At 33.7% G+C, this 14,348-nt stretch overlaps 1 protein-coding gene across 6 annotated transcripts in view; it reads right to left on the bottom strand.

Annotated features, from left to right (window-relative positions):
• The window catches only part of Npc1a (Niemann-Pick type C-1a), an 81,420-nt gene that overhangs the window by 6,890 nt on the left and 60,182 nt on the right, over positions 1-14,348 (bottom strand). For all 6 annotated transcript variants that reach the window (XM_085953134.1, XM_085953132.1, XM_085953137.1 and 3 more), the window contains 12 exons: positions 11,566-11,778; positions 10,913-11,191; positions 7,331-7,538; positions 7,039-7,210; positions 6,241-6,502; positions 5,949-6,150; positions 5,654-5,854; positions 5,388-5,562; positions 4,541-4,763; positions 4,174-4,305; positions 3,256-4,037; positions 414-501 (listed from right to left, as the gene is read on the bottom strand). In XM_085953134.1, the coding sequence (XP_085809260.1) occupies positions 414-501; positions 3,256-4,037; positions 4,174-4,305; positions 4,541-4,763; positions 5,388-5,562; positions 5,654-5,854; positions 5,949-6,150; positions 6,241-6,502; positions 7,039-7,210; positions 7,331-7,538; positions 10,913-11,191; positions 11,566-11,778 (2,937 nt within the window). The remainder of the gene's footprint in view (positions 1-413; positions 502-3,255; positions 4,038-4,173; positions 4,306-4,540; positions 4,764-5,387; positions 5,563-5,653; positions 5,855-5,948; positions 6,151-6,240; positions 6,503-7,038; positions 7,211-7,330; positions 7,539-10,912; positions 11,192-11,565; positions 11,779-14,348) is intronic.

The following is a 14,348-nucleotide window of genomic DNA, read 5'->3' as shown; positions in this document are numbered from 1 at the left end:
GATAATATTGTAAGTATTTATAATTTAACGGAGTAATAATATATTGATATATCAATACAAGTATGTATCTATTTAAGAACAATGCTTAACAATACATTATCATGCAGATTGTTAGTGGTATACAATATATAAATAATGTTTTAAATGCTGCAGGCCAAGGGTAATTCATTTCATATATTATAATATTTTTAATTGAAGAGATTTATATATATTATTGCCGATTTTCAACACCATTAATGAAATCGAAAATATTAAATTGTCTTAATGCAAAACATACATTTACGCGTGAGAGCTTACTGTAGAGAATTGATCCATAAATTTCGAAGCATTTGATTAAGTGGATGGGCCATGAAAGTTATAATGATGGAAAAGTAAGAAAGAGGACAGACCGAATTGAAAATAAATATTCTCACCAATATAACTGAGCAGCACCGGTAAAAATATTAATCCATGAGCCGCGCCAAACAGCACAATACCGAGGTACATCCGGAAGTAGAACACCTAAAAGCAATCATCAGTGTATTGTATTTAAAATGGATTTAATTATTTAATATGTAATAGTGTATGGAACTTTCATTTCAACAGGTAACAAAACAAAAAGAATAAAATGAAACCTTCTATGCAATTAAATTTGTTCATTGAAATAGCATTTATTTACTGAATTTTTATTTTACAATAAGAAATATACAATGACATTATTAATGGACGACGCACTCAATACAGTAGCTAGCAAGTAAATTCGCGCATTTGCATGTATAGGTAGACGTCACGCAATTTCCATTATGCGATATCACGCATCGCAATATGACCTCAATTGTAATGGCGTTAGAGCAGTGTTTCTAATGTCAATGTTCATTTGAGTGAACCCGTTCGAACCGAACCATTCGGCAGACCCAACAAAAAGCATCAGGAATTTATAGCAATATCACCTTTATTGTAACGGCGTTAAAACAGATTATGCCATTCGGCAGACCCGACAATAAAGTGAGTGTCATTTTCTTTCCCAGATGATTCGTCCATACTAATGTCATTGGAAATATAATATTATGTATGTAGTGTAATTAATTTCACAAAACTCACTTCACTTCACTCCAGTAAAACTACAAAGAATTTTTTTTTGTACTATGTCCGATCTTAAGAAGATCATAATAATAAATGGTCCTCCACAGAGTGGAGGTATATATTAACAGATTTTGTTTTTACAACATATCGAGGGTATACTGACAGAAAGCATTAACTCATTAAAACAAGTTCTGAGATAATCGCAAAAAGGACTTTAATTTTTTTTTCAAAGCGTTCTCCCACGTAGTTTTTTTTATGATTTAAAAACATTTTTTCTACATTATAAAGACTAACCTTTATGGAAAACACAATATACGACATGTTACAAGTCCTGTATTTTGTATACACAGAACGCATTAGGTCATTATCATGCTTTCTATCAGAATAAAAAAATAACAATATAATTTAATAATGTTTCTATTTTCTCGCCATTATATCCTATGCCTTTGTGCGTTTTACCAGGACGTAGAACGTAAAATTGTATACATTTTGGCATTTAAAACAGAAAAACGGCAAAAACTGAAATAATGCGTTCTGTCAGTATACCCTCGATATGGATGTTAACCACATGCTCAACCTATTAGGTCCATACTCTGACACCAAACACGCATTTATTAACAATATTATGTGTATTTGCTAGAACCTGGAACCAATGGCATTATAAGCTGATGCGTTAGTAGCTCGGCCATCATGGGAAGAGATATTAATTAAACCATCTTTTATAATGAATGAAACACAAAATTTAGGACTGTAACATTCATTATTTAATAAAAATATGTACAGTATAACCTCGATAATTCGAAATCCAAGGGACCCTGAAAATTTGATTTCGAATTAGCGAAAATCGCTATAAATCGAATTTTTCGAAAAAAAAAAAAAAAATCGTCAATTTGTATGAAGACGATGTAGTATTGAAAAATAGTGTTATGTGGTATTTACCAGTGAAAAAAGTAATTCAATGGTGAACTAGTTCGAAATATGTGTTTTTTACACTTTGTAATTAAGCACTAATTACTGAGTAATCAGACATCCAGTTAGCTAGGTACCTACCTACCAAGAATAAAAATTCTTAAATAAGAATATTGTTCCTTACAAAAATCTAATCTAGATTCATACAAATTCACAGTAAAAACCGGTACCTATGTAGGTGTATATTGTACTTATTTAAAATAAAATTCTTTAATATCCTATAAACAATAATAAAAATGTCAAGTGAACTCATTAAGTCAATTATGTAGTGAACTAGTCCTGTCAAACAAAGGGTCACTGTGTATTCATTATTGCCAGTTTATTCTTAACATTCAGTTGTAATCAACTTAAATTTTAAAAGAAAAGAAACTCATTGTTTATTAAAATACATATTAAAAACGTAATTCTGTCAGTTATAAAAAAATGTCACAAGTTAGTTACTTAATAATTACGAAATTTCGGGAATAAATGTTTTTTTTTTCACTGTAAAACATTTAATGGCTATGTGCTAAGCTTACCTTGTAAAACATGTTTTTCACATTAATAAAATAATGGATTCTGAATTTACATGAATGACAAGTAAATGAACCTTGATTGACATCCACTGCAATAATGTTGATGCTTGGATAAGTCATTTGTGTCATAGTATATTAGGAGTTTTTGGGTATTTCCACAACTTAAACTTTGGGTTTTGCCTCCCATCAGTAAATTTGCAGGTGTTAGCCTATTTAATTGCAGTCATTAAATTTATTACTGTACAAGAAAATAAGTATTTTACTATTATTTATTTCGATTTATATGGATAAAAATGGCCTTTGGGACCAAATTTTATTTCGAATTACGAAATAACGAATATTTTGAATTATAACGAACTTTTTGTATGAAAAATGATTCTTGGGGGTTAAAATTGACAAAAAAATGGCGAAATTCGATTTATCGTTTTTCGAATTATAGCGGTTCTTCTACTGTAGTTACATATTTTTAGTAACACATCTGAAACCTATTCGAAAAATTTTTGCACCCAATGGGATTTGGGATCTTGTGTCCGAATTGGAAAAATTGAAATAGGTATGTTTCTGATGTGTAATGAAAAATGGTGTAAGTACTTATATATTATATAATTATTATGGTTAATATTATTGTCAGATTCGCAAAACCGTTACTAGACCTACCAAATTATAACCTTCAATTAACAGTATTATACTAATGTTTGCTATAACTTACTTGGAATATTTGACTCTTGGCAAAGCCCAGCACGATGATACCTCCAAATTTGGTCAGGGTGATTCCTGAGAAGACAGAGCTTCCCATTTTGGTAAGAGCGTCCGTCGCTCGCAGAACTCTTGACCCTTCCACGCTGACAGAGAAGCTGTGAACTAAATGAGAGCAGAACTCCACAGCGATGCCCACCGCCATCACCAGGTTGACTAGAGAAACAGCGTTCAGGGTGATGTTCCACCAGTACATCAGTCCTCCGATGTTCACTACTATCATGGTGATGGTGATTACAACGACCAGAGATGAAAACGTATCGAAACCCATCAACAAGAATGTCACGACAAATATGGCCAACACAGATATTCCCATCGACTTCAATGTATCCGGCCACATGGTCAAATATTGTTCATAGAATACATAAAACACTGAGTACGGGAATACTGTGACGGTCTCCTTCTTTCCTTGTTCTCGTAAGTTCGTATTGATCATCTGGGTGAGATTTGCCGCTATCTTCCGGGCGGCTCTCAGCGCTTCGTAATAGTCGCTGCTGCTTTTCAATACGGTGTGATACGCACTGAAATATGAAGCGCCGATTCTTGCCAGTTTTGGATTTTTGGGGTCGGGGAAATCGTAATTCACTCCTTGGCCGTATGCCGCGTGGCCGGCCTTGGCACATGTGGCGGTCGGATTGTCTTGCAAAAAGAATGGCGTGTAATATTTGAAGCCTGTCGCGTTCGGTCTGTTTTCTTTCCCAGTAAGAGCGATCTCGCATGTTGGACAAGAACGATCTGAAAGAAATATTTTATTGAAATTTAAATATAATATGCAGATATTAAAATATTATAAGCTATGAAGATATGAGCAAAACTATCCCTAAGGTAAAATGAGACCAAAATATAACAGATGAAATGAAATTCCACTTACTATCATGCGGACAAATACTGCCGTTGTTTTTGAAATATCTGCAGCATTGATCGATTGCAGACCAATCCATATAGTCATCAATCCACGAATTCGAAGGCCTTCCAATGTATGTCTGCTTTCCTGTCTTCGACGCTGAAAAATAAAAAAATAATTATCAGTACATACTATGCCCATTTTCTATCAGTACCTACTATAATTTCAAAACAAACCCTCGGAGGTTCTTGGGCCTCCTCTAAAAATTTTGTCCATCCCAAACAACGATTCAGCACCATCGCATTTAATTATTTTGCAAATCAAAACAATAAGTAGGTACTTATAATAATTAATATAATTTTGAATATGAAAAGTATTGCAGATAGGTACTCACCAAGATAAAGCTGTGTTGACAAACTGTCTGAGTTGCAATACTGCCCGCCACAAAGCAGATTTTGCACCTTTGTCTCGCTATAATCTAATCCCTCTCCGACAACAAAATATACAGGCGGTCCAATATTTAAATATGACTTGAGATATTTGAAATACTTCAGCACGTGGCTGTCATGGGGCATAGACAATTCTTGATCGAGCCCGATCTCAATATGAGGGGCGACCTGAAACAAAATTTTATTTTTATTAAATTCACCGGGTCCACAATACCTAATTGATGCACACGTAAGAAGGGCATAAATGATATTTTATCTTTCTTCGTTTTTCTTGATTGTCATCTTGAAATAATATAATATGCCTACATATATAGATGGCCAATTGTACCATAAAGAGATTTTTTTTTAAAGCAAATTAATATTAACATTATAGTGAAAGTAAATCTCCGACCATGTCCGATCCTAATAGGATCATATGGGCCTCCACAGAGTAGAGGTTTGTGTTAACAGATTTTGTTTTTACGAGAAATGGATGTCAGCCACTTGCTCAACCTATTAGGTCCATACCCTGACTCACGCACAAATTGAAAAACAATATGTGCACTTGCCAGACCCAGGATTCGAACCTGGGACCCACGGCGTGATAGTCCAACGCCTAAGCCGCGCGGCCACCGTTGGTGTCAAGTGTCGTGGGTGAAAGTAAATAGATGAACTAATGTGATACAATATATTCTCACTTGCAATAAACAAAATGTATAGAAGAAGGTCTTCTAGTTGTACATTCAAATATAGTAATTACACATTGAGTTACATCAATTTTGACATGTAAATTTAGATGATATAAATACTTACTGCAATACTAGAACATAGCCATCCAAAGAATACAACCATCACGCCGGCTCTCACTTTTTTGTTCATTAGGAACGGAGCATAAATACTCTTGAAAAATTTATATAACATGCCATCTGATGCATCTTCCGGGTTTATTTCCTTTTTGTTTCCTCGCAAACAGCACACAATATCATATCTGAAAATAATAGTCCAAAGTAAGATAAAAATCTACTCCCGGCCTAGATATCTAAAATATGTTTTGGTGTACTGAAGAAAAAGTAATGAACCTATTTGAGTTTTGTCGCATGGTATCCAAGGACAGGAGACTGACGAAGCTTGTGACTTGGAGGAGGAAATCGATTAGTAGAGCCATACCAGCGTACAGCGCAAAAGCTCGCACTGCCGGCATATCGCTCAAGCCACCCAAGAAAAAGCAGCACGACTCTGATACTGATGTCAGGAGCATAGAAGGTCCCACTTGACCTAACCTATAGACAATGAAAACAATTTTATGCAAATATTATCAAAAACAATGACGTTTAATAAATTGTGTTTAACGAGTTAAGAAATAGTGACACTCACGTTCTTCCGATATGTTCAGCGACAGTTTCATTAGGTCTCCGTCCTTCTCGTTGGTGTGTCTGAACTAAGATGAATATATTGTCGACTCCCACGGCCAATACCAGGAAAGGAATGACTTCTATGATGATGAGAGTTGCCGGAAGACCAACAAAGCCGAATAAGCCCACGGAACAAGCCACCGATGCTAAGACTATGAAGACACCTGGAAAGAAAATGGCAAATTAGATAATAAAAAAAAAATAGTAGTGATATCATTAAGTCATGCGCGATTATTTTCAAATAGCCACTTTACCTCCTAAGCCCAATGTGATTTTGCTGTCGATAAGCAGTCGGCCACAGGAGTTCAATTGTCCCAAGCTGATGGCGATGTAAGCGAACATGATGATATACGACACCAATATGGTGAGCACATCCGATTGAGATTCTCGGTATAATTCATCCTCGATTGATCTCTCGGATGTAAACGCTATGTCCATGTAAGCCGGCATCTCTGTCTTGGTCCAATTTTTCATCAGACTGACATATTTTCTCTCCCATTCCATAGCCGGCACGAGCTAGAAATTGCAATGATGAATTACTAAATGAAATCAAACATAATCAAGAGAGTCCTTATAAATACATACTATGTATTTTGTAAAGAGTTTACTGCTTCTGGCATGTTCTCAAATCGATGTGACGATTGATCTCTCCATAGTATAATTCAATTTGTTAATTATCCAGATAGAATTATCAATATACTGAATTGACAGTATCTCCTAACAAAAAAAATCCAATGAAAAGAAACAGTAAAATACCGTTAGAGCAAGTGCAATTCAACAAATAAACTATTTTTGAAAATAGAGTAGCAAAAAAATCTTGTTACATGGGTTTGGCTTTGCGTACTGTACCTTATTAAAAAATGGTTCTTCCGCTGAATGGTTCATACACAGTTTTTTTGTTCACAGTAATCAGTATGCATGGTTTAGACAAACTATTGATTTAGAATAACAAGACTTTTGGTCAATTCTGAAATTTTAAGACACCAACTGACGTATCTTATCATGTCCTACAGAATGCGGAAAAAATTCAATTTTAAAAGGTAAATTTTCACCTTCGTTTTATTGTGATAATTGTTGACAATAAATGTGAGGATGATGGACGTGGCCTGTTCGTATTTAGCCTGCTTGCTGAGAACCTCTCCTGGCTGCAGGAATCCTCCCAATGCCACAGCGGGATCAACGGGACCGCCATATGGTGCCAGACAGTCCGGGTTGTATGGATTCCTACAAACATCATTTCAAATTATTAAAATATCACAAATTTCAATTCAAGCAAAAAATTCTTTTGATTATTTCATGTCAATTATGATGTTATGTATGAACACATTTTGATAAAATTCTTACTGAGTGCATGCTTTGAAAGTGTCAAGATAATTGATGACATTGCCGTCAGGATCTACGTCTTCATAGTCGAAAGTTTCAAGATCGTCTTGGTAGTAGCCCCACACGGATTGGACGACACACTGTTCGACAGTAGGCGGCCCTGAGAAAGGGGATGTCAATGGAGCGAAGCAAATATGCTCTAGACCCGATCCGTCTTCTTTACCGATTGCTGTAAAGAAAAAACATCGCAATATGAGATCTGAAATCAAAAAACTATAAAATATCTTATTGTAAGCGCCATACAAATAAACTGTCAAGACCAGCGGCGGCTCCTCTAACACCATGCATGTGCGCTGCACTGCTTTTTCCTAAACATCACTCAATGTGCAACAATGCTATTCATAAGTCATCACTCGTTTATCGCAATTTAATCCATGTAAATTTATACCAAAATCATGTACTCAGTGAACAGTCACCATAAGAGAGCGCTCGTGGTAACGCACTAATATCGATCTTAGTTTGCCATTCATATTACATTGGGTAATAACAGATCAACCCGACACGTGAAACTCATAAACATGTCATAAAAACCCAAGATTTTATTGCTTTCTGGGACGCCGACCAGTTCATGAAATTCGACACAGAAAAAAAAAACAGTAGGAATACGCGGAAAAGTGTAGTAACTGAGATTTAGCAGGATTGATAAAAAAAAGATTTTTTTTATTTAAATCTCATATAAATTCATTGGAAATAGGCTGATATTGAATACAAATTGACTATCAACATAAAAATTATGGTTACAATCCTTAAATCGTTCTATATTTACAAATATTTGAATATAATTTATAAAAAAATAATATCTGAGTTATCATGTTCTGTTAACATGATGTCATATGTTTAACAATACCCGACTCGCGTTAAGTTTTACTGCCGACGCAATTTTTTAGACTTTATTTTATTTTGTAGACGAAGGGTCTGACCTTGTCTGCCTTGTCGTCGATAATTCAATATCCTGTGTCGAAAAATACGTATTCAAAACAAACGATTTTTTTTATATTGTCTTGAAAAATTATTGCAGTTCAGTTTCTGCTGCCGCGACGTAAAGCCACGTTCTGTCTATCACTTTATTTCGATAATTTTCTTCGTAAAAAGAAATTATGAATAATATTATATGATTGTTTAATCAGTGAAGTGTGTGTGTTTTATAATGATGTCGATAAATGTAGACTATATTAAACATAACAAGAGTTCCTTCGAAGAAAGAATCAAAATAAAAAAGGCTGGTCCACCGAAGCCTGAATTAAATATTAAAAAAATATTTGGATTAAAACAAAAAGTCTTTACACGTCCTTTTCGAAAGGAAATGTATGACAAGGCTTTATGGTTATGTGGTTGTGAGAGATTGAATACGTTTTTTTGTTTTCCTTGTCTAATTTTTGGAGGAGATTATAACTGGACAGAGAAAGGTGTCAATGATTTAACCCACTTTGGCGAGAAGGTTAAAAAACATGATTTCTCACAGAAACATCTAGATAATATAATAAATTTATCGATTCTGGGTTCGGTTGATATAAGGCAACAATTGGATTCTGCGTATCGTGCTGAAACTAAACAATTTAATAAAAATGTTGAAAACAATCGGTATATTTTATCAAAGTTAATTGACTGTGTAAAATTTTGTGGTGCATTTGAATTAGCAATCACGATGAAACTGAAGAATCGTTAAATCGAGGTGTATTCCGTGGACTGATTGATTTTGTTGCTGAGATTGACACTGTAATGCAGACTCATTTGAAAGAATCTACTGTTTTTAAGGGAACGTCAAAAACAATACAAAATGATATTTTAGATTCGATTTTTGAAGTCTATCGGGATGAGGTGAAGAATCAAATCTCTGAATCTGAATTTTTGTCAATACAAGCTGATGAGACTACAGATGTGTCAACGGTAATGCAAATGGTATTAATAATTCGTTATGAATGGAAAGGAAATGTTTATGAGCGCTTTTGGAAATATTTAACACCAAAATCACACTGTGCTGAAAATTTGTCAGCAGCAATTTTAGAAGAATTGACTTATTTAAATATTTCTCCAAATAAATTAATCGCGCAGTGCTACGATGGTGCATCAGTAATGAGCGGAAAATCAACGGTGTGCAATCCAAAATAAGAGAAAGATTTCCTCATGCACACTATGTACACTGTTATGCACATCAACTAAATTTAATAATTCAAAAAAGTGTATCAAAACACAAGCCAGTGCAGAATTTTTTTGCCAATCTACAAGCGTTTCCCAAATTTTTTTCACGGTCCCCAAAACGAGTAAAATTTCTATCTGAGATCGTGAAGAAAAAAATTCCATCAGCCCCACAAACTAGGTGGAATTTTAACATTAAAACTGTTGACACCGTTTACATATATTACGAACCACTTAAGGAGTGTATGGAAGCAATATTAAACAGTGAAAATGATAGCAATACAATAAATCAAGCAGATATGCTTCTGCGGTATCTCACAGATGAACATTTCATGTTTTGGCTATCATTTTTTCGGCGGATAATGCCTCATTGTGACATTTTATTTAAACAATTGCAATCTCGAAACTTAGACTCCGCATTGATAAAACGTTTTATTTGTGATTTTGAAGTGTCTGTTAATAATGTTAAAAGTTCCCTTGAAAGTTTATCCGAGCCTCCCAGTAAACGAATAAAATTTAACAATATAGAAATGTGTAAAGATGTGTGCGATTTAATATTAGTCCAAATTAAAGATAGGCTTGAATATAATAAACATTTGCTAGCGGCGAAACTTTTTTATTGTGAACATTTTGAAGGATACAGGGTTAATTTTCCTGAGAATGATTTTAAAATGACCCTGGAATCATATGACTTTTTGGATAAATTTAAACTTAAACACGAATTATCAGCTATTTACAATAGAGACGATTTTAAAAACGCGGATGGTGCTATAGCTATTTTACAATTGTTTTATAATAATAATTTAATGACATCATTTTCCCAATGTACTAAACTTTTAAAAATCATTTGTACAATTCCGATGACATCTGTGGAAAGTGAAAGGTGTTTTTCAACCCTTAAAAGAATTAAATCGTTTTTAAGAAATACCATGAACCAGGACAGACTTAATTGTCTATCTGTGTTAAGCATCGAGAAAAAACTTTTACAATCAGTTCCAGACTTTAATGAGAAAGTGATTGAGGTGTTCGCTAAGCAGAAACAACGCCGAATTGATCTTCTTTTTAAATAAGGTAAGAAAGTTTTTAGTGCACCCCCTATGAAAGCAATTTTGGTAACCACCGGCCGCCACTGGTCAAGACAAGACGATTTCCATACATTATGCAGGGTCTTCAGCAGATAACATGACTGTTATGTTCCGCAACATGACAAAACAGGGGATAGAAATACAAATGAAACAAATAGCTGTCATAACTACCTATGTTGGATGAGTAATTACATAAACTCATATTTTTTAAACTCTTGATTCTTATTTTGCAACACAATTTTCACTTAGATTGTTCGGTGATTGTTAATGAAAATGTGGAACCTACGGAAAAATCCTATAACCAACACAAATCAATACACACCTTTGATTTTTTCTTGCAAATCAAAAACAGTTTTCATGAAGGTCTTATTGAATACCGGACCGAATGTTATTTGACCATTGGAAGTGTTATGTACAATGGACGGTAGATCGACAGCCTTGATGATGATCATTTCAGTTCTGTAGAAAGGTTCGAAGTGAGCGTCGAAATACTCTCTCTCCAATCTGGCCCTCGAACTCGGTGACGCCCACAGCTCCACAGGGTCGGTGGTCACTTTCATGTATTTTATTCCATGTCCTAGAGCGGTTACGACACACAGACCTGTAACAATACAATCAAATGTAAATGACGTGTAAATAAAGATTAAGTATAAATTCCACGATGAACCCACAATGGCAGCGCGGCGTAAGCATCGGCCTATGACATCGTGGGTCCCAGGTTCGAATCCTGGATCTGGCAATTACACATATTGTTTTTCAATTTTTGTATGAGCCAGAGTATGGACCTAATAGGTTGAGCAAGTGGCTGACATCCATTTCTCGTAAAAACTATCTGTTAATACAAACCTCCACTCTGTGTAGGCCCTATGATCCCATTAGGATCGGACATGGTCGGAAAAAAAAATTCAATTATGAACAAAATAGCCAAATTCGACAGTAATAATTAGAATATTATTTTAGGTTTTCAATTATTACCAAAAAATAACACGGGCCAGGGTCTAGCGGCGCACAGCGTGCCCCACCAGCAGAAGAAGTCTTCCAGTTTGGTCTCGGTGTCGGCTCCGATTCTCTCCATGAACGATGAAGCCGGGGCGGGGCTGATTCCGTCGTCGTCCACCGCATCCGGTTGATCGATGGATGTTCCTCGGGGGGCACTCGATAGCTCTTGCTCGGTATCAGATGCAATGCCTAATAATGAAAATATCAACACAAATACTTTTTACAATACTGATAATCCATAGAGCATGTTGTATATTATTACACAAATTACATACTTCAACAGTAGATATAATCTGAAAAAAAAATGCTTTTAAAGTTCACCGTGATAGTCTCAATATAAAAGATTTGTATATTATAAATATGAAAATGTACTATTACTTTTCTATATGACTTTAAATTTGCAGTTGCAATATCCATATCTTTATAATATAGGTACTACATTGTAATATTTTACAACAAAAATGAACTAAATGAACAGTTTTGTATACATAGATACCACTAATTTAATTTGAAATGAATAAAAAATATGTAATTTCAAACATCAAAATCAAATAAATACATATGTAATTTACGTTAAATGATCATAGTTAATCTCACAATAACAACATGCATTATTAGATTTAATGACAGTCAAATCAGCTTATCATCTGGATGTCATTACAAATCGAATATGACAATTATTAAAATCTTTCTTGCATCCAACTCAACCAGAAACATAAAATAAAAGAAAGAAAATATGGATAGTAACAAAAACAATATCAACATTTCCAATATATATAATACATGCAGTATTAATAAAAACGTCCATAAAAAGACTTATTGTATTTAAAATGCCAATTTTATAACAGCATATAAATTAATTATTGTTCTCACAAGTTAATTATTAGTCATGTTCGAATGATTGTGTTTATTTACTTGATAATTCTTATCAGAATGTGATACATCGGTGTTTTCTTAATAAATGATAAATATGGATTTCATGTGGTAAAGTTTCATTATGAGTATATAGGTATATCAATGTAAGAGTGTTAGATCAATGACAAGTTTTATGGTTGCTATGAATATTATGATAATCAGTGTTATGTATTTTATGGTAACAACAAGATTCTCTAAGGCAGGGTGGTGAACCTTTTTACGTTTGCGTGCCAAAATTACCTGAATAATATTTTTCGACTGTACGTGCCAAGCAGTTTTTCATGGCGGAAAAAAAGTTTTCGAAAAAAATATTTTTTAAGAATTCTAGATTTCTAAAAGTTTAAAAATTACAATTGAGTTCTTGATATTCTATTTTTCATCGTATTTCTAGCCGAAGGCATATCTTTTATTCTTTGAATATTTTTTCCCTTGTTTTCAAAATTCTCAAAGAGATCGTGGAAGCATTTAAACCACTCTTCTTTCATATTATATTCTCCATCACTGAACAGTTTTCCATTTTTAGCGATTATGTTTGAGGCAAAATAACAAGCATTTATTATATTTGAATGACTGTCGATAATTAATTTCATAAGGTTTGTAGATTGAATATTTTTATTTTTAATTTCCCGATCCTGAGGATCAACCTATGCAATTGCATATTTACATTAAACATAATGAATATTCTTGAAAAGGATTTGCCTGCTATTTTTACAATGCGATTTGTCATTTATGCACGAATTTCGTCGTTTCCGTTTGCTCATCGATTGGTAAACATAATATGAAAAACCGAAAAAAATATGCATGGCTATGTCGTCATTATTTTTTAATACTATATATAAGTAAGTAGGTACTTAAATATTTATTTGTAAAACTTTTTTTATATAAAAACATTTTTTAAATAAGTACCTATGTATATATAAAATAGTAATTTCACTTCAAAATGAAGCATTCGCGTGCCATGCAAAATCATTTCGCGTGCCATAGGTTCGCCACCCCTGCTCTAAGGTATGGGCAACACTACAATGAAACAATAACAACATAAAGCAGCGAGACTTAGTTAATTGTCTTTCATTACGCATAATAATTATGTTGATTTTGCCAAATAAAGTTATGAAAAACCGAGGGAAATATTACAGAGATAATATTGAGAAAAACCAAAATGTAAAATGATTATATCTGTTACTAAAATGAGATGAAGAATGGTCTGAAACAAATTCATTTATTATATTTTTATAATTTGAATGACTAAAATAATAAAAATATGTGAAAAATGATATTGTGATGATGAAAATGTGAGCCACCCATTACCTGTTTTTAAGTTTTTATATGTTTAATAATGGTAAATTACATTTTTTTTTTTTAAATATGTCAATGATTTCAACCTCGTGTGGATTTAAGGAAGGTTTTAAAAATTCGGAAAGTAAGAATACAATTTTTGGTCCATTAATAGGATGTTATCAATACCCAGTCAATCAATACACATAAAAAAGATTAAAGTAAATAACCATGTTTACTCCCAAGCGGAGTATAACCGGCCTTCATAGAGTAAAGGTTATAATAACAGACATGTTAGGTATTCGCTCGACCCATTGGATTCTTGCGCTAGATCAAACACATAGGTATTGAAAAAACAACAACACGCACTTTTGTCAACGGCGGAATGAAACCCACAACCCATGGCTTTAGTTTTGTTTAAATCAGTTTGACATTGAATTTACTACTTTTAAGATATAGAGCTATTCATTAGCAACGGACGAAAACTCTTTGATATACATACTAGTGTCATTTTAAAGTTGGTATAATATTAATATCTTTGGGGATTTCGGTGTAACATGTGTATTTTG

Source organism: Rhyacophila brunnea, unplaced genomic scaffold (genome assembly GCF_057557595.1).
Source record: "Rhyacophila brunnea isolate RB1 unplaced genomic scaffold, BYU_Rbru_1.0 scaffold_3, whole genome shotgun sequence".
Classification (NCBI taxonomy): Eukaryota; Metazoa; Arthropoda; class Insecta; order Trichoptera; family Rhyacophilidae; genus Rhyacophila; species Rhyacophila brunnea.
The sequence above is the reverse complement of the archived record's forward strand: the minus strand, read 5'-3'. Positions and strand labels throughout refer to the sequence as shown.